The 18,781-nt window shown below is 38.9% G+C and overlaps 1 protein-coding gene across 1 annotated transcript in view; it reads left to right on the top strand.

The window, feature by feature from the left end:
- Positions 1–18,781, top strand: part of LOC107294442 (cytochrome P450 2J2-like) — a 33,340-nt gene that overhangs the window by 4,934 nt on the left and 9,625 nt on the right. The window contains exons 2-5 of the mRNA XM_029285618.1: positions 8,603–8,765; positions 13,188–13,337; positions 13,540–13,700; positions 18,222–18,289. Of these exons, the coding sequence (XP_029141451.1) occupies positions 8,603–8,765; positions 13,188–13,337; positions 13,540–13,700; positions 18,222–18,289 (542 nt within the window). The remainder of the gene's footprint in view (positions 1–8,602; positions 8,766–13,187; positions 13,338–13,539; positions 13,701–18,221; positions 18,290–18,781) is intronic.

Here is an 18,781-nt window from a genome sequence, read left to right as displayed (position 1 = left end):
CTTGTACCTTTGGTTTTTTCCTGCCTTGGTTTAAAATCTTGCTTTTCTCCACACTAAATTTCATGATGTTGGATAGGGCCCATTGTTCAAGTCTGTCAAGATCTTTTTGGATCCTAGCTTGTCTTCTGGGGTGTTGGTTATTCCTGCCAGCCTTGTGTCATCTGCAAATTTGATGAGTTCCCCTTCTATTCCCTTATCTAGGTCATTTATCCAAAACAATTTGTATTAGTTTTCCATTTTACACCAACACAGCTTAAGAACCCACATGGAAACATGGTGATCCATTTTAAAAAACAAACAATAACATAGTAAATATATACCCATCATTTCTTAAAAATTTCCCTCTCTATCTATATAGAATATTATAATCAAATTAATACATTTTCAAATGAATTCATTCATTACTATGTCTAACCATCAACTGCATTAATCAATAAAAAATTTTAATCTATAAAAACCTATATTTCTTCACACATTTAAACTTAAGCTTAATGAACTCCATTTATTTAAAAACATTGTAATCAAGTCAATATCTTTCTAAAACCAATTCATTCACTCATATAACATTTCATCCAAGTTATATAATTAAAAATAAATTAACATTCTCTATCTATTTATATTGTTATAGGCTCATTAAGACATTTCTAAAACAACTTTTCATTGAATATATCACTCTATATGAATTTCACTAATCAATAAAAGTTTACAAATTTATTATCCATCCCAAAGATCCTGTATCATGCTTTCTTAATTTTGCAAATATTTAATCTTAAACTAACATATTCATTTACTATTCAGGTGCCCCAAGTGTTTTTTAATTTAAGCATTATTAACTCCAAAAATAAATTCTTCTCTTTCTCACCAATCTTCTATTATTTTTCACTGTTTCTCCAAATCTCCAATAATTAATTCCATCATTTCCCATATTTCAGTTCTTTTCTCATTATAGCATCCCTAACATTAAAAACATATAAAGCCCTTTTAACAAAGTCCAAATCCAAATCAATCCAGATCGCTATAAGGCCTTTACCACATTACTATAATCAGATTTAATATTTATATCTTATTCTGGGGTTTTTTCTAGTCCAAACAGGTTTCCATAATCGGGCCTCCGCCTGCCACACTATACACTCCAAAAAGAAAGCTTTCATTGTGCATTTTGTTAAATTAATATAAAAGTTATAGTTAATCTGAATGACTCGTAGCAGAACATCATTTCCCCTTTCTTTTAACATTGAATAAATCTCACTTAAAATCCTTTCTTTTATATCATCCTCTTTGATCACATGTTTCTCTTCTTCCCATGTATTTTTCTCTATCTCAAATTCAAATGGCGTCTGCAGGCCAATTTGTCCTTCTGAAGCGAGATCTTCCTGTTCCTTATCATAAATCATTTGTCCGTTGATATCAAGTCTTTTTTCCAAAATCAATTGATTGTCCAACTGTGGGTTTACTTCTTCCACCTTGGTAAGCAGGGCACAAGCCTCTTGTGTATAAACTGATGTTTCACTTAGTCCTTGTCTTTTGCCTTGTCGAAACAAAGAAATCTCCTTTGAGCAAGCAATTATCTTCTCCGTATTTTCCAAAATTTTGTCCAAAATATACTTATAAGTAAGATCTACTCCAGTTTCCTCCATCTTTATTATCTTTCAAATCCTTATCCTTTAAAAGGAGACTATATTTAAAAAACAATCATAATATCCATCTCCTCCCAGTTTCCTCGCCTCTTTCCTTTGTACAAAATGAAAGCCTTTCCAGCAAAGAAAAGATAGCAAGTACAATGAATAAATTTGTCAGAGAGTGTCCCCCAAAAAGTAATCAGATATTCAATCCTTCCAGACACCATAAAGGTAAATGCAAACAATATTCTCCAAGTATTATAAAAAACTTTCTTGAGGCTCCCAATATCCAAAAATAAAATCAACCATTAGAACAAAAATAAATTTAATCCTTTGTGCTTCTCTTCCCCCATTTAAAGAGCCGCTTCCCCATTTAAAGAGCCGCTTCCAGAAAAGGGAATACTTCCCCCCCCAAAAATTTTTTTCACAGGCATAAAAAAAATAGGGGTGAAAGGAAAATCTCACCGAGTTCTCCACAGTGGGTCCATTTGCTTATCTGATCTTGTGGCTTGCGGTTGGCGCAGCTAAATGATCGGCCATTTTACTGGCCGATCTTTACCCTGTCGGCCCAAAGGAGATACTCGGTGTACAGAGGAGGACGCCGCTCCTCTGCAACTGTCCAAGAAGCCTCCTCAACAGTAGACGCTCCTCCAGAGCATCTTTTCGACCCTCTAAGGGGTCTACCAGCAGGGGAAACTTGATCGGCAAAGGGACGACTCCCTTAGCACGACCGCATCACTGCGAACCGGAACCGGAAGCCCATCTAGGTCATTTATGAAGATATTGAAAAGTACTGGGCTCAAGGCAGAACCTTGTGGTACCCCACTACTACTTTCCGTCCATGTAGCATTAAGGACCACTCACTGAATACAGTTTGTCAGCCAGTTACAAATCCATCTGGTGGTGATGCTATCTATCCCACATTTTTCATGCAGTCTCATTCGAAGACACTTTGTGGTCTCTCCTACATAATTGCATGCACAATTATTACAATTAATTTGATATACCACTGATGACATCTCACTCATGGGCAAGGGTTCTTTGGGGTGCATTACCCATGTTCGAAGAGTCTGATTGGGTCTATGCGCCACTCTAATGTTATGCTCAGATGATTGAGGGGAGGCAGACAGCGCCGATGAGTGATGGCAGGGGACTTGGAGGCAACATGGACAGGAATGATGACAGCAAGAAGGAACAGCCAGCTGAAACTGCAGCATCGCATATGCAAATGCCAGAAAAGCAGCGAGAAGACTGCACACAGCAGAATACACACTCCACATGGGCGGGGCGTGAGGAGAGGAGCAGGGTGCCTAAATTCAAACAGCTGTCAACGAGTGCGATGGAAACAACACAGCAATTAACTACAGGGGGGCTGGAGCTGAATAGACCGGTAACACTCGTTAGCCAAACACTTGGCATTACAGAGACTATAAGAACATGATTCTCAATCCTGGCTAGAACTCTGATGATGTCTGCAGACACTGACGAAAGCTAAGTTTTTAAATAAATTCTTCAGTCTCGGTGATCTGTGTTTTAGTTTTTGAATATGAATATACCTGAGACTTGTATCCTCAAATCAGAGGCAAGATTTGGAGTGGGGGCCAAACCATTTAGGGAAAGAAATTCTTTCTTAGAATTTTGCTGTGTACCCAAGGAGAAAAAGAAAATACCTGGAACACAGGAATAAGGGCAGATGTGAGCTTCAATATTTTTTTTAGTGATTCAGCTTTCAGTCTGGTCTTAGAATGAAATATATTAAGGCAATCAGTAATTCAATGGGAAGGAATGAAAAGAATAATAAAAGTATTGACCCAGAAGGCAAAACATTATATCACATGTGAAGGCTAGGTAGTATTTAAGTCACCTAATTTCTGTTGGGTTTGATAATGCTTCAGAATTGGGCAATTGTTTTTGCTAAATCTCTAGCACGGATCCTTTCCAGATGTGGTCATGGGTTAGGCAGCAGGAGTGGTGATACCATTTCTAGGTAGGTGTTGCTAACTATCTATAGCTCAATAATTATACTTTGATGCTTGGATTAAGGACAGTTTTCAATCAATAACACTTGCTGCAGGATCAATTACAACAGCTCCAAATGATTAGGATGAAGGCTTCACTTGTTTTAGTTGCAAAAGTGTGATCATCTCCATAGATCCAAAGGTGGTTATCCAACACTATAATGCCCTCATAAAGATGTTCCTTTATTTGCAGGGCAAGATGACTGAATTTTTTTTCATGATAATGTCCTGATGATAGGCTTTCAAGTATATGCATTAGTCTAAATACTAAATAATATCTCTGTGACCCAAAAGATTCTACTTTGTATTCAGATACATTTCATGTACATGTGGTATACCATGTGTCAAGCCTGAAGCATGCTTTGCTGCATGACAATTATTGCTTCCCAGCTTGCCAACTGAGAGGGAGGATGGGGTAATGGGATACAGGCTACAAAGATTAAAAAAAAGGCAGACCATGAGAACCAAGGATGATTCACCAGTAGTCTAACTTGACTCAGAGACATTTTCTCATAACAATATAATTGCACTAATTGGGCAATGTGACCTGTTCAGTGTGACCTGTTCAATGTGACCAACCCAAGTTGTCACACATCACATTCCCCAATTACAAATAAGTGCAGGTTTTTTTCCCCCACCCTCTTACCGCCAAAATTCTTTGCTCACAATGACCTTGATTTTTTCTGCAGCTGCAATTGTTTTTACTAACTAAGAACACTCATACCTCTCCCTCCCCCCTTATTCTGGCTACATGAAAAAAACCCAACTACAGAGTGGAAAGTTACAATGAATAACAAAAGTAAAATGGCTACAGTTTCTTCTGTTGTCACAAAGCTAGTGATGTAGCCATGGGGGCAGTTTTGTTGCGGAAAAAACATGATGGACTTTTACAACCCCGTGCTTACACTTCAAAGAAGTTCACTGAAGCAGAGCGCCAATGGCCATTTGGGAAAAAGAAGCTTTTGCTATTAGATGGGCTTTACTAACATGGCACCATTTCCTGGAGGGGAGCAAATTGCCATTTGAAGTATGGACTGATCACAAAAACTTAGTGGCATTGAAAACTCCCTGCAAACTCTCCCCTAAACAAATTTGTTGGGCGCAATACTTTAATCGTTTCAATTTCACCCTTTGGTACATACTGGGTGGAAAAACTTCCTTCTCATCCCCTTCTCCCACCAGATGAAAGGTTTCCATTTGTCTAACCAAGACAGACCTAAAATTACTCTGTCATTTTAGGGGCTATGACAAAGCTGGGTTAGCCAGAGATGGTTTTGCGTTCATAGGTGCTAAAATGACATAATCAATAAAGTTTAACATTAAGAGATCGGAACGTCTCAAATGTGTTTGCTGGTTTGGGTTTTTCAGTCAGAACTTTGACACCATAATTTTAAAATAATTCTGGTGTAATATCATGTTGGGGAAAAATTTTGATCACATGATCATGGGGATGCTGCAATGATTGTAAGTGTGAAAATAGTCATAAGTCACTTTTTTTTGAATAAAGTTTTATTAATTTTTGTAATTAAACAGCAAATATCAATATGATGCATTTACATATACAAGCAATAAAAAAAATAATCCAGATCAATACATTTTCGGAGACGCTCGGCGGTCCCCGCCTTGCCTCCACCGTCATTCACTTTCCTGTCCTTCCTCCCTCTATTCCCACAACCTCTCCACCTTCCTCCTTTCCACCTAACTACATCCCCTCTCCCTTCTTAACCGCCTCTTCGAGTGCAATTTGGGGCACCAGCCGAGCATCTCCTTTTTTCAATACAATTATTATTCACCTATAACATATAAATACATCAATTTTTATAATTTTAATCCCCTAATCCCCTTACCCCTCCCCCCCTGACTTCCCAGAGCTGAGTACAGGATTAAACATATAATAATCCAAGTTTAACCCAAACAACCTAACCATAATATAAACAAGTATAAACTTACTTTAACTCTAACATACAATCACCTTAACTATGAACTATATATTTAACTTAAATATAAAAATATTTATAAGTAACCATAATTAATCAAAAGCTATATGGTAATTGTTCATTTCATATTTTCTCTGAATATAATCTATCCATCTTCTCCATACCAGAATAAATTTCTCTTGATATTGATCCTTCAGGTATGCGGATATTTTTGCCATTTCTGCAAAATATGAAACTTTCTGTCTCCAATCGTCCATATTCGGTAATGTCTCCTTTTTCCAATTTTGAGCAATCAATGTCCTTGCTGCTGTTATACAGTACAACATCAAATTCACTTCATTTGAGTCCAGATTGTCCATAATGCCCAATAGAAATAATTGCGGTGTAAATTTTATCTTCTTCTTAAAAATCTGTTGAAGATTCCACCAAATCTTAATCCAAAAAGCTTTAACATCCCTACATGTCCACCAAATATGATAATAAGTTGCATCCAAATTACCACATCTCTGTTTTATCCCAGGTGTATTTATCGATGTGGCATTTTTAGGGATATTTGAAGTTGTTTTTTTGCTAGGTGTCTGCATGTCTTCTTTGAGGGGGGGGGTGTGGGTCTGTGTGTTTCTGTCTAAGGGGAGAAATCGATTGGTCAGTTGGGTAGGATTGGGCAGAGGGGGTTTGTTTGTTGTATGCTGTTTCTTTCTTTGGGTATTGTGCTTCCTTCTTTGTGTGGCATTCCTCCATTTGTCTTCCTCCAAGGGTTTATTGGTAGGGTCAAGTCATCTGGAAGTTATTTGTTTGTTGTTTGGTTCAGTTTGGGTGGCGCTTTCTTTCATATGTTGGGGTTTGGCTAGAGTTGCTTCTAAGTTCCTAACCTTTTCCTGTAGTAGTTCACATAATTTGCATCTGATGCATGTATAGTTTGGGTGTTCATTCCCTTTTTCTTCTTGGCCTAAGAGAACCCAGAACACAGTTTACCATATTAAATCATATGCTATGTTTTGCAGAATCATGCTGGTAATACTCCTTATTATTTAATACTTATTCTGGCATGCTAGAATAACAAGCAAACATCAGATGATTCAATTGGAATGAGAAAAGGCTTGTTGAAAGAAAAACCAGGTCCAGTTCTAAGCTGGGAATAAAAAATGGTGGCTAACTGCTTAATAAAGAAGGTTCTTGTTTATTGATGAGCAGAACCAGCAACAGCATGCAGTTCTGGGACAGCTGACAAAATGCAATTAAGAGTGGGTAGGTTTTTATACCTTCTTTGGGCTTTGTGTTTCAGATGCCTGTTGTGAAATCTACCAGCAATTTCATAAGGCTCTCTATAGATTGTAATAGTGTTACTAAACTCTTTTGGATTTGGGTTTGACTAACAAGGTTATCCTCCAGACTAACAGAATAATAGAATAACAGAGTTGGAAGGGACTTTGGAGGTCTTCTAGTCCAACCTATCTGCATGGATCACATATTACAAGGAAGATGATCGATTTTTACAAATTAGTTTTATGGAGATTGAGTTGCTCTTGTGGCCAATCTTAATTCAGGTTGCAACCCATCTGATGAAGAACACTAGATCAGGTCACAACAAAGTCTGTAGACTGTCTCTCAATATAACAATCAGTTGGAAAGTTGAGCAGTTGATGGCTTAAAAAAGCAGAGAATAAAGAGGTTGAAAAAGCCTTTGCAAACCATTCAAAGTGTAGGGCTCAAAAAATGTGATTCATGGACAATCTGTTTCAGACAACCATTGGCTCACATATCTGTCAGTCACAGGAGGAGTGGGCAGTAAGAAGACCATCTCTCATTTGAGGCATGGGAGAAGGGAGCAAACAGACAAAAATCTAACAAAATGAAATTCAATGGTGAAAAAAGTAAGGTTCTACATTTAGGCAAGAAAAACCAAATGTACAGGTATAGTATAGGGGTTACCTTGCTCAATAGTAGTAATTGTGAGAGGGACCTTGGAGTCTTAGTAGACAATCACTTAAATATGAGCCAGCAGTGTGCTGCAGCTGCCAAAAAGGCCAACACAATGCTGGGCTGCATTAACAGAGGGATAGAATCAAGATCACGTGAAGTATTAATACCACTTTACAATGCCTTAGTAAGGCCACACTTGAAATACTGCATCCAGTTTTGGTCACCATGATGTAAAAAGATGTTGAGACTCTAGAAAGAGTACAGAGAAGAGCAACAAAGATGATTAGGGGACTGGAGGTTAAAGCATATAAGAAAAGGCTGCTGGAATTGGGTATGTCTAGTTTAATGAAGAGAAGGACGAGGGGGGACATGATAGCAGTATTCCAATATCTCAGGGGCTGCCCCAAAGAAGAGGGAGTCAAGCTATTTTCCAAGGCGCCTGAAGGCAGGACAAGAAGCAATGGATGGAAACTAATCAAGGAGAGAAGCAACCTAGAACTAAGGAGAAACTTCCTGACAGTTAGAACAATTAACCAGTGGAACAACCTGCCTCCAGAAGGGGTGAATGCTCCAACACTGGATGTTTTTAAGAAGAGACTGGACAGCCATTTGTCTGAAATGGTATAGGGTTTCCTGCCTGAGCAGGGAGTTGGACTAGATGACCTCCAAGGTCCCTTCCAACTTTATTATTATTATTATTATTATTATTAGATGGGAGAAGGTGGACTTCAAGTAGAAACACAGAGAAAGGAACATCCCAGCATTTTTTTAAAAAAAAAGTAGATAAAGAAGTTCTTGGCAGGGATCTTGGAGAAAAAAGAATTCTAAAGAGCAGAGAATTGCATATGGTGAAAGGTCTTAGAATTGAGGATTTAAGAAAAACTGTAGGTGGGTATAATCAGTGCTTTTTTTGTAAAAAAAAAAAAAAAAAAAAAAGGTGCCGGAACTCACACACGTCTTATAACCCGCCTTGCCTACCCTACAAGGTTCCATCCAAAAAAGGTGCCGGAACTCCGTTATGGGCGTTCTAAGCCCTGGGTGTAATAAGTATAAAGAGTCTGTTTTATTTGATTGTAACATTTCTCAACTTTGATTCACTTGGCAGCCTGCAAAACGATATGGAAATATATACTCCATATGGATTGGACATCACCTTCTAGTAGTGCTGTCTGGATTCAAAGCTGTGAAAGAAGGAATGACCAGCTTCCCACAGGAATTCTCTGATCGACCGGATGATGCTTTCTTGACTGCTATAGGGAAAGGATTGGGTAAGTGCAAGTAGTAAGAAATTGTATGTAAATAACCCTCCCCCTATAATAATGATAACTACTGGTAAGATTATTCGCAGTATTGGGGGGAAATTAGGCATAGTAACCAAAATAATTTAATCGACATGAGATAAGCAAAAGAAATATTACTTAATCCACTTTGCACCAAATTATTGTACACCTCCATAGCTTTCTATCTGGTCCATTATATTCATACATTGATTTAGACATTACTACTTTTTCACTAAACATCTACCTCTTTTTTGGAGGCTCTCATCATCTCCATTTAACTAACACTTTCTCCATCTTCCCTTGTCTCTTCAGTCCCTCCCTTTTCCTTTATATTTGGTCTCTTCCTCCAGATTTTGCAAATTCGTTTTTCACAAATTCTATCTGTATGACCAGACCATTAATATCTATTGAGTCCTTTCCAAGGACCAGGGATGATGATGATGAGGAGGAGTAGGATGATGAGGATGAGGATGAGGATGAGGAGGAGGAGGAGGATTTACTAAATTTGTTTGCCACTCATCTCATCATGAAGTGTCTCTGGTGGCTTGCAATGTTAAAAGTGATAAAAACCTTATTTATTTATTATTTATTTATTTATTTATTTATTTATTTATTTATTTATTTATTTATTTATTATTTGCCACACATCTTACCATCAGGTAACTCTTGATGGCTTCCTTATACAGACAGGTAATCCTCGACTTATGACCATAACTGAGCCCAAAAATTCTTTTGTTAAGTGAGACATTTCTTAAGTGAATTTTGCCCCATTTTATGAACTTTCTTGCCATAGTTGTTAAGTGAATCACTGCAATTGATAAGTTAGTAACACGGTGGCTAAGTGAATCTGGCTTCCCCATTGACTTTGCTTATTAGAAAATCGCAAAAGGGAATCACGTGACCTTGGGACACTGCAACTGTCATAAGTACATGCCAGTGGCCAAGCATCTGAATTTTGATCACATGATCGTGGGGATGCTGCAATGGTTGCAAGTGTGAAAAACGGCCATAAGTTATTTTTTCAGTGCCATTGAAACTTTGAATGGTCACTAAATAAACTATTATCATTTGACGACTGCCTGTATATACAGTATAATAACTATATATTAATATAAAGGGGGGAAATAGTTGATTTCTGCATATTTTTATTTATTTATTTATTTATTTATTTATTTATTTATTTATTTATTTATTTATTTATTTATTTATTNAAAAAAAAAAAAGATTCACAAGGTAGTCTTTTTGACCTGGAGTTTTCTGATGATCCACAAGAACAAAAAAGTTTAGGACACAAACTTTCAAAGACGCTAATTTTACACAGGGCACTGATTATTTCATAGCACTGTAGCTGTTTTCACATAATGACAAAAGCAGCAACTTTCAATGTCCAATGCCATGTGTTGTTTATAAAAGTGGCATGCTCGACTCTCCAAGTCAGTGATGGCGAACCTTTTAGAGACCGAGTGCCCAAAACCCGCCCCTCCCCCTCTCTGCCCGCCCGCCCCCGCCCTGCTCCGCCCTCACTCCACCTGCCCTTAGGGCCATCTGTGGCCCGCCGCAGATCACCCAGGTGGCCCTGCAGCACCATGGTGGCCATGCCCTCTGCCCGCGCCCTGCAGCATCATCTGCTGCCCAGCTGCCATGTGCTTGGTTGTGCTGCTCTGCACGGGCCGCACCCGGGGGTGACTCTCCTCCAGGATGGCTGCTGGTGAGGAGGGGGCTGTGGGGGGAGGTAGGGCTGGGCCGATGGCCCACAGAAAGGGCACTCGTGCCATAGGTTCGCCACTACTGCTCCAAGTAATATCTTAATTTTTTGAAGTTTTTTTCCCTATTCCTCCTTCATTTCTACAAAACCCTTTCACCCCCTCTCCTTCTCACCTGACCTTCTTTTATCACCTGATAAAAAGGAAGGAACATGCATGTCTTCTTAAGTGCAGGGAGATGATTTTAATGTCTTCAAGAATTGAAATTTCTTTCACAATATCTGATTGAGAAGAATCCAAATTTGTAGTGAATTCCAAATTTAAGAAATTGGTTCCTTAAGGGTTAGAAACTGCTCCTTTGTAAATGATATAGCTTACTCATATTTTGATAAAACTGCACTTCTATATTTTCCCAGTTTCTCTCTTCCACTTAATACAATTTTCTAAGAATAATTTCTCACAAATGGGCATTAACAAACTGAATATATCCTGGGTTTTTCTACCTTGTTGCCTGACTTTATAAACTCTGAGATTAATGACATTAATGAAGCCCAGCCATGCATGGTCTAATGTCCAGAACATAGTTTTGAGTCTTTTTTTTAAAAAAAAAATATAAAGATTCTGAACATTTATCAATTAAATAAGTCAGGTAAAAGGTATCACATGATGGCTCAGAATATATTAAATTTGTTAGTTTTAGCTAAGCTTTATTGTAACTGTTCATTTATTGATGGCTTGCCTCCAAAGTAATTGGCATTTAAGCCCATAAAAATGTAGGAAGTCCCCCCTCCCAGTAGTGGGATTCAGCCGGTTTGCACCACTTCGGTAGAATCGGTAGCTAATTTTTTGTTGCCCAGGCCCAGAACGGACTTCCGGAAGCAGAATCCACAGAGAGACCCGATTGTTCACATATTTGAATCCCACCACTGCCGCTTCCCCAGATTAAAATATTATTTATTCTTAATATTAAAAAGGGGCAGAATATTATATTTCCCCTGAAGGAAAAATAGAGAGGAAAAAAAATCTTAGGCAGAAACAGCCCCAATTTACATTTTCTCAGGCAGAAACCTGAAGAGGGCAATCTTTAGAAATGGAGATTTGGTAATCCATTCAGAAAGACTGTGGCCACAGTATTCATAAGCAAAACACTTTCAGTCAAAGCTCCCAAAGAAGGCTGGAGCTGATGGGATTAGAAAAACAAAGACTCCTAAACTCTACATTCTCCACTCAACTCCAAGAACAGGACATGACCTCCAAGCCACAATGGGAGTCAGGCAACAACAATTAGAATACTAAAAGGGCACACTCAAGCATAGGTCAAAGTACATTTCACAACAGGCATCTCAAATACAAAGCCCAAAGAAGGTATAAAAACCCACCCACTCTCAACTCCATTTTGTCATCTGTCCCAGAACTGCATGCTGTTGCTGGTTCTGCTCATCAATAAACAAGAACCGTCTTTGCTAAGCAGCTAGCCTCCATTTTTCAAAGAATTAAATAAGATGGTTTGACATGATCTGTTTTTAACAAACCTGTGCTGGCTGCTAGTTATAACTTTGTTTCTAAATGTTCACAGATCTGGTTTTTGATTATTTTTTCCAGTATCTTCCCAGATATTGATGTTAGGCCAATTGGTCTGTCATTTCCTAGGTCTGTTTCCCCACCCACCCTTTTTTTTTTAAAAGATAGGAACCACATCAGCTCTTTTCCAATCCTCTGGTAGCTTCCCAGTGCTCCAGGATTTTTGAAAGATATGGCACAATTGTTCTGAGATAACATCTGCCAGTTCCTTCAGAACTCCGGGATGTAATCCATCAGGTCCTGGTGATTTATATTCATCAAGATCAGACAGGTGTTCTCCTATGGTTTTCTTGCTTATTTTAATTTTTATTTCTAGTCTGTCTTTTACAGATTAGAAATATATGTTTTGGTAGATTGGGCTATAGTTTCTTTTTGTGTGAAGACTAATGCAAAGAATGAGTTAAGCAGATCTACTTTCTCTCTACTGCCTGTTACTTCCTTTCCATCTTCTCTATTTAGTGGACCTACTGTTGCGTTGACTTTTTTCTTCTTATTTATATGTGGAAAGAAACTTTTTTTTATTATCTTTGGCTTTTCTTGCAAGTCTTTGTTCATTCTGAGCCTTTGCTTTCATGACTTCATCTTTGCAGATTCTGGCTATCTGCTGATATTCTGCCTTAGTTATGTGTCCCTCTTCCTATTTTTTGTACTTATCCTTTTTTCTTTCAGTTTATCAGAGAAATCTTTGTGCAACCATGCTGGTTTCTTCTTGGATTTCTTATTTTTCTTTTCTAGTGGTATTGTGTTGGACTGGGCTTTTTTATCATATTTTTCAGAGTTTCCCATGCTTCTTGAGTTGCTTTCTCCTTTAGGATTTTTATCCATTGAATTTTTCTTAGGCTCTCTCTGAATTTCTTAAAATCAGTACTTTTAAGTTTAAGACACTGGTTGGATTATATTCTATTGCTTCTGTTTGCATTATATTGAATTCCATTATGATGTGGTCACTCTTGCCCAAGGTTCTGGCAACTTCAACTCCCTCTATCACTTCTTCATAATTACATAATTACATAATCTTAGAAGGCTTTGATGTGCATTATAGCTGTTTGGCAAGAACTAGACCTAACTAGTTTTTTAACATGAATGTTATCAGGAATAATTTATCACTGTCTGCTGATGCCCACAGGGATTATTTTCTCCAGTGGCCACACCTGGAAACAGCAGAGACACATTGTCATCACTTCTCTGCGGAAGCTGGGCCTGGGGAAGAAAAGCATTGAGCATCAAATAGAAGATGCAGCTCAGAAACTGGTGGAGACCTTTAGACAAACAAAAGGTCTGTAATTTGGGGTAATGAAAATGGTTCACGTCTGTCTGAAAATAATCTTTTCTATTCTCAGTGTTTCAGATAAAAAGAGATGCATTTGATTTGATTTTAATTTTTTGAAAAAAATTGACAGAATTTCCATTTTTCTTCCTTCATCCCCTTAGAAGTTCTCTTCTTTATGAAATTCATTATCAAATATCTTCATTTGCAGGACAGCCATTTGACCCTTCATTTCCAATACGACATGCAATTTCTAATGTCATATGTTCTTTGAGTTTTGGCCATCAGTTTGTTCCTGAAGACGAAAACTTCCAGAAGTTAATTGAAGCCCTTGAAATTATTGTGAAAGTCACTGGTAGCTTTTTCCATTTGGTGAGTCATCTTTTCTATTAAAGAGACGAAGGTTCCCAAACAAATATGTTTTTATCAGCATCATGAATGTAAAGTATGGAGGGAGCCTTGGAAATAATCTGTGGTACTATTCTCCCCAAAAGGTATGTGTGCTCTTGAGTCAGTCCTGACTCCTGGCGACAGCCTGGATAAATCTTTGCAGTTTTCTTTTCAAGATTTCAGAAGTGATTTGCCCTTGGCCATTTTTAGGGTCAAGAGAGAGGGACTGACCCAGTGTCGCCAGTTAATTTAGTGCTTGAGTTGAAACTAAAACTCAGAATATCTCAGTTTCTAGGCTGGAGCATTAACCCCTATACCAAAGTGGTTCTGCCCATGAAGGAATCTATCATTTCAGTATTACCAGCATAGCAACAACAACAAAAAAAGCCTTGCAAATTTAGATGCCATTTCTGGAATACTCTGAAAATTTCAATACTTAAATGTTAGTCTTTTGATGCCTCCTATAGTTAGTGTTGAAGTAGAGCTTTAATGCAAATGAAGTGGCCCTATAATTTGTAATCCAAAGATGTATGAAAGAAGGACAGATGAATAAAAATTTGAGAAAAGAAATCTCAGCTGGGAAGAAGAACTGAAATTTTAGCTGAAAAGAAAAAAATATGACATCTCAACACACAGTGAGTCTAAAACAGTGGTCCCCAAACTTTCCGGCTTGACAGCACAGCCTAGGTCAGTGTGTGTGGGTGAGTGGCAGGTAAACGTGCGTACCTTCCACTCACACAAGCTTCTCCTTCATTGGTAGTATTATGATTCCATGCCAGCCTGTGTTCCCAACAGCTGAGTCCGGGGAATCTGAGGAGGAGGAGGAGGAGGAGGAGGAGGAGGAGGAGGAGGAGGAGGAGGAGGCATTTGGAAAGTCATCAGAGTCAGAGGGAGGCTCTGATGAATTACAAGACTCACAATCTGATGGAGAGCCTGGCCCATCCAATCGTGTTCCGGATGAAACTCAGCTGTGTGGGGAGGATGAGTCAGACTTGGAGGATTCACAGCTGATAGACATGATTGATGCTCATAGACGCAGGCAATTATCTAGAGCAGGTCAGCAGCAGTCAATACGACAACTCCAGGGGAGGAGGAGAAGGCATTGAGAAGCCACGCCTTGGGACTGCTTTATAAAAGGGGAAGGTGTGGGCGGTGCTGGTTGCTGAAGGCAACCGTCTGTAAAGAACTTCCAGGGATCATGGTCTGTTTGTTTTACCAGTGAATTTCTTGTTTAACTCCTGCTCTGTTTGTATTTGTAACCAATTATCTCTTGGAAAAGTATTCTGTTATCTTTGTTTTGGAGAAAAACTTATCAGGACTGTTTTGGAAATAAAAAGAGGTTGGTTTTTCCAGCCTACTGTTAAAGAGGGGTTAGTTCTTGTGATGCAACAAGGACGGACGTAGGCTGGGACAGAACAAGTATACATAATAACTACCAGCCATTTTTCCATAAAAGAGCTGATTCGCACCGGATCAGCAGAACTGGTAGTTAACTTTTCCTGAGTTCAGAGAACCGGCTGAATCTAGCACATACATTGGAAAATCCCATTGACCATGAAAATGAAAGTTGGGTTAGGGTTAGGGTTAGATCACTTTGAAGTCATGGATGTAAAAGTGTGTTAGGGCTAGATTCTAAGAAGTTCTCAAAGGAAAGAGAACATAACAACTTTTCGTTCTGACTCTTTTGTGGGCCGCAGTGAAATAAATGGGAAATTCCCATTGAAAATGAAAATTAGGGTAAGGGCTAGGGTTAGGATTAGGGTTAGAGCTAAATCCGTTTGGAGTCAGGGCTGAAAAGGGGTGTTAGGGCTAGATTCTAGGAGGTTTTCAAAGGAAAAGGAACATAACAGCTTTTCATTTGGACTCTTTTGTGGGCAGGAATGAAATACATGGGAAAATACCACTGACCATGAAAATGAAAGTTGGGTAGGGTTAGGGTTAGGGTTAGGGTTAGGGTTAGGGTTAGGGTTAGGGTTAGGGTTAGGGTTAGGGTTAGGGCTAGGGTTAGGGTTAGGGTTCAGGGTTAGATCATTTTGCAGTCATGGATGAAAAAGTGTGTTAGGGCTAGATTTTAGGAAGTTCTCAAAGGAAAAGGAACATAGCAGCTTTTCGTTCTGACTCTTTTGTGGGCCGCAGTGAAATAAATGGGAAAATCCCATTGAGCATGAAAATGAAAGTTGGGTTAGGGTTAGGGCTAGGGTTAGGGTTAGATCACTTTGCAGTCATGGATGAAAAAGGCTGTAGGGAGGTTCTCAAAGGAAAGAGAACATAACAGCTGAAACAGTGAAATACATGGGAAACTGCCATTGAAAATGAAAATTAGGGTTAGGGCTAGAGTTAGGGTTAGGGTTACATCCCTTTGGAGTAAGGCCTTAAAAGGGGTGTTAGGGCTAGATTGTAGGAGGTTCTCAAAGGAAAGGGAACATAACAGTTTTTCATTCTGATTCTTTTGTGGGCCACAGTGAAATACATGTGAAAATCCCATTGACAATGAAAATTAGGGTTAGGGTTAGGGCTACGTTTAGGGTTAGATCCATTTGGAGTCACGGATGAAAAGGGGTATTAGGGCTAGATTCTAGGAGGTTCTGAAAGGAAAGGGAACATAACAGCTTTTCATTGGGACTCTTTTGTGGGCCACAGTGAAATACATGGGAAAATCCCATTGACTATGAAAATGAAAGTTGGGTTAGGGTTAGGGCTAGGTTAGAGTTAGGGTTAGATCATTTTGCAGTCATGGATGAAACAATGTGTTAGGGCTAGATTCTAAGAAGTTCTCAAAGGAAAGAGAACATAACAACTTTTCGTTCAGACTCTTTTGTGGGCCGCAGTGAAATACATTGGAAATTCCCATTAAAATGAAAATTAGGGTTAGGGTTAGGGTTAGCGGTAGGGTTAGGGTTAGGGTTAGCGGTAGGGTTAGGGTTAGGGTTAGATCCATTTGCAGTCAGGGCTGAAAAGGGGTTAGGGTTAGGGTTAGCGGTAGGGTTAGGGTTAGGGTTAGATCCATTTGCAGTCAGGGCTGAAAAGGGGTGTTAGAGCTAGATTCTAGGACGTTCTCAAAGGAAAGAGAACATAACAACTTTTTGGTCAGACTCTTTTGTAGGCCGCAGTGAAATACATGGGAAAATCCCATTGACAGTGAAAAGAAGGGTTAGGGTTAGTGCTAGGGTTAGGGTTAGGGTTAGATACATTTGCAGTCAGGGCTGAAAAGGGGAGTTAAGGCTAGATTCTATGAGGTTCTCAAATGAAAGGGAACATAACAGCTTTTTGTTTGGACTCTTTTGTGGGCCACCCAGGCCTAGAACATCCCATCGGAAGTTCATGGATGCAATTTCCATAAGTCCATTCTAGGCTTCGGAGGCCCAGGCCTGAATCCAATAAGATAACCAGTTGTTCAGGTATTTCAATCCCACCACTGCATATGCTCCTAGCTGTAACGTAGCCTACATACTGGCCTTGTGCTCTTAGCTATAAGATGGCCAAAAGTGTAACTGCCCCTATACCCCCTCCAGGGCCTAAACTGCCTAAAGGTTTATAAGGATATGCTGGTCACCTCTTGAGAGAAGGTGGAGGCTAGAATGGCCTCACTTCCCTTCTCTTTCTTACTGTTATGTGCTCCTAGCCACTTTACTTCGTGACCAGAAGCAAGCTCGCTTGACCAATAACCAGCCAAGACACAGTGAAGGCCTTTTGTTTCATTTATTGCAATAAGCGGGGAGAGAAGCTATCAAAGCTTGGTTCTCTCCAAAGTTTTAACCCAAAATATTTCCTTCTTTATACATCCCTTGTCCCGGCCGCCACATCCCTCCTCTTTCCCCATTGGCTGAGGTACTATGAGCTTACACTCTTTCCAACTGCCTTCTACTATTTCCTGCTATGTACTAAATCATACATCACATGTACATTAATAATATAAAATATTAGACATATTCAATTGTTGGTTTTGAATTCTGGGCCCCTTAGGACAATAGGTTCTTTCCTGTTTTTCAGTTTAGTTAAGCTTCCCTGGCTAGCCATTTCCTCTTACAGATGTTTTTATAGCTTGTCTTCTTCCTTTCCCACTCTAAGACCCAGCTAATTTTTGCCTACATATTTATCTTACATCCTGCCTTTATACTATCCTTTCCTGTTTCCCATCTATTATAGTTTGCTTCTCCACTCAGTAAATTTCCACTGCAGCAAATTCAATTTTAAATTTCTCTTTCAATATTAAAATTTGAAGACATTTCCTTTATTTCTATCACCACCTATGCTTGTAACCTGAAATGGCAAGACAGGAAAGAGGAAGTAAGTAACATTCCCTGAACACTTCCTTCTGAAGGGAACATGCTGCACCTGTTTTGGCCAGGAAGGTCAGGATTGCTAAACTTTACCCATAACTAGCTAAAGAGAAAGAAATTAACTGTCTCCTGCCAAGAAGTAAATGCTCTGGGGATAGAACAACAGCTAACTTTTTTCGAGTCCATAGTAACTTTGACCAGTTGTACTTGTGCTTTTATTTAGTTAGCCAAGAGTTTGAACCTGCTATCTGTCCAATTACACCTGGAGCAGGTGCTCACTTCAACTCTGAAGTAAATCTTGTTTATATATCTTCTCATTTTACACAGGTAGCTCAGGGGATTTGCAGGATTAAAATGCACAAACCCACCAGCACCCAAGGATAAGTAATGACCCCCTCACCTGATACAAATGTCTTTGGAATCAGTCAGGTCTTCAATATCTTGCAAAAAAGCTACCTGGGTTGAGACTGTATGAATTTCTCTGAGTAGGGATGCTCATTTTTGAGCTAAAAGATTATCCTGAGGTGCTAACTCAAACTTACTTGTTGACAAGCTAGGAGAGTGGGAAAATCCAACCCGTGTAGTTGATTTATTATCTAGCCTGGAATGTGAATCCAGTTGAACTAATTTATTAAATCACAGATCAGTTAGCCATAGGTAACCATATTTACAAAGGCTTTTGGAGACAATAAGAGAATTTTATAATAGCTTTATAATAATTTATCTGCCTTTAATATTATTTGTTTCCTACAAGAATTTGGAAACTTTTCTGGAGGACTTTTG

Source organism: Protobothrops mucrosquamatus, unplaced genomic scaffold (assembly GCF_001527695.2).
Source record: "Protobothrops mucrosquamatus isolate PMUCROS unplaced genomic scaffold, P.Mucros_1.0 scaffold1945, whole genome shotgun sequence".
Taxonomy (NCBI): Eukaryota; Metazoa; Chordata; class Lepidosauria; order Squamata; family Viperidae; genus Protobothrops; species Protobothrops mucrosquamatus.
The sequence above is the reverse complement of the archived record's forward strand: the minus strand, read 5'-3'. Positions and strand labels throughout refer to the sequence as shown.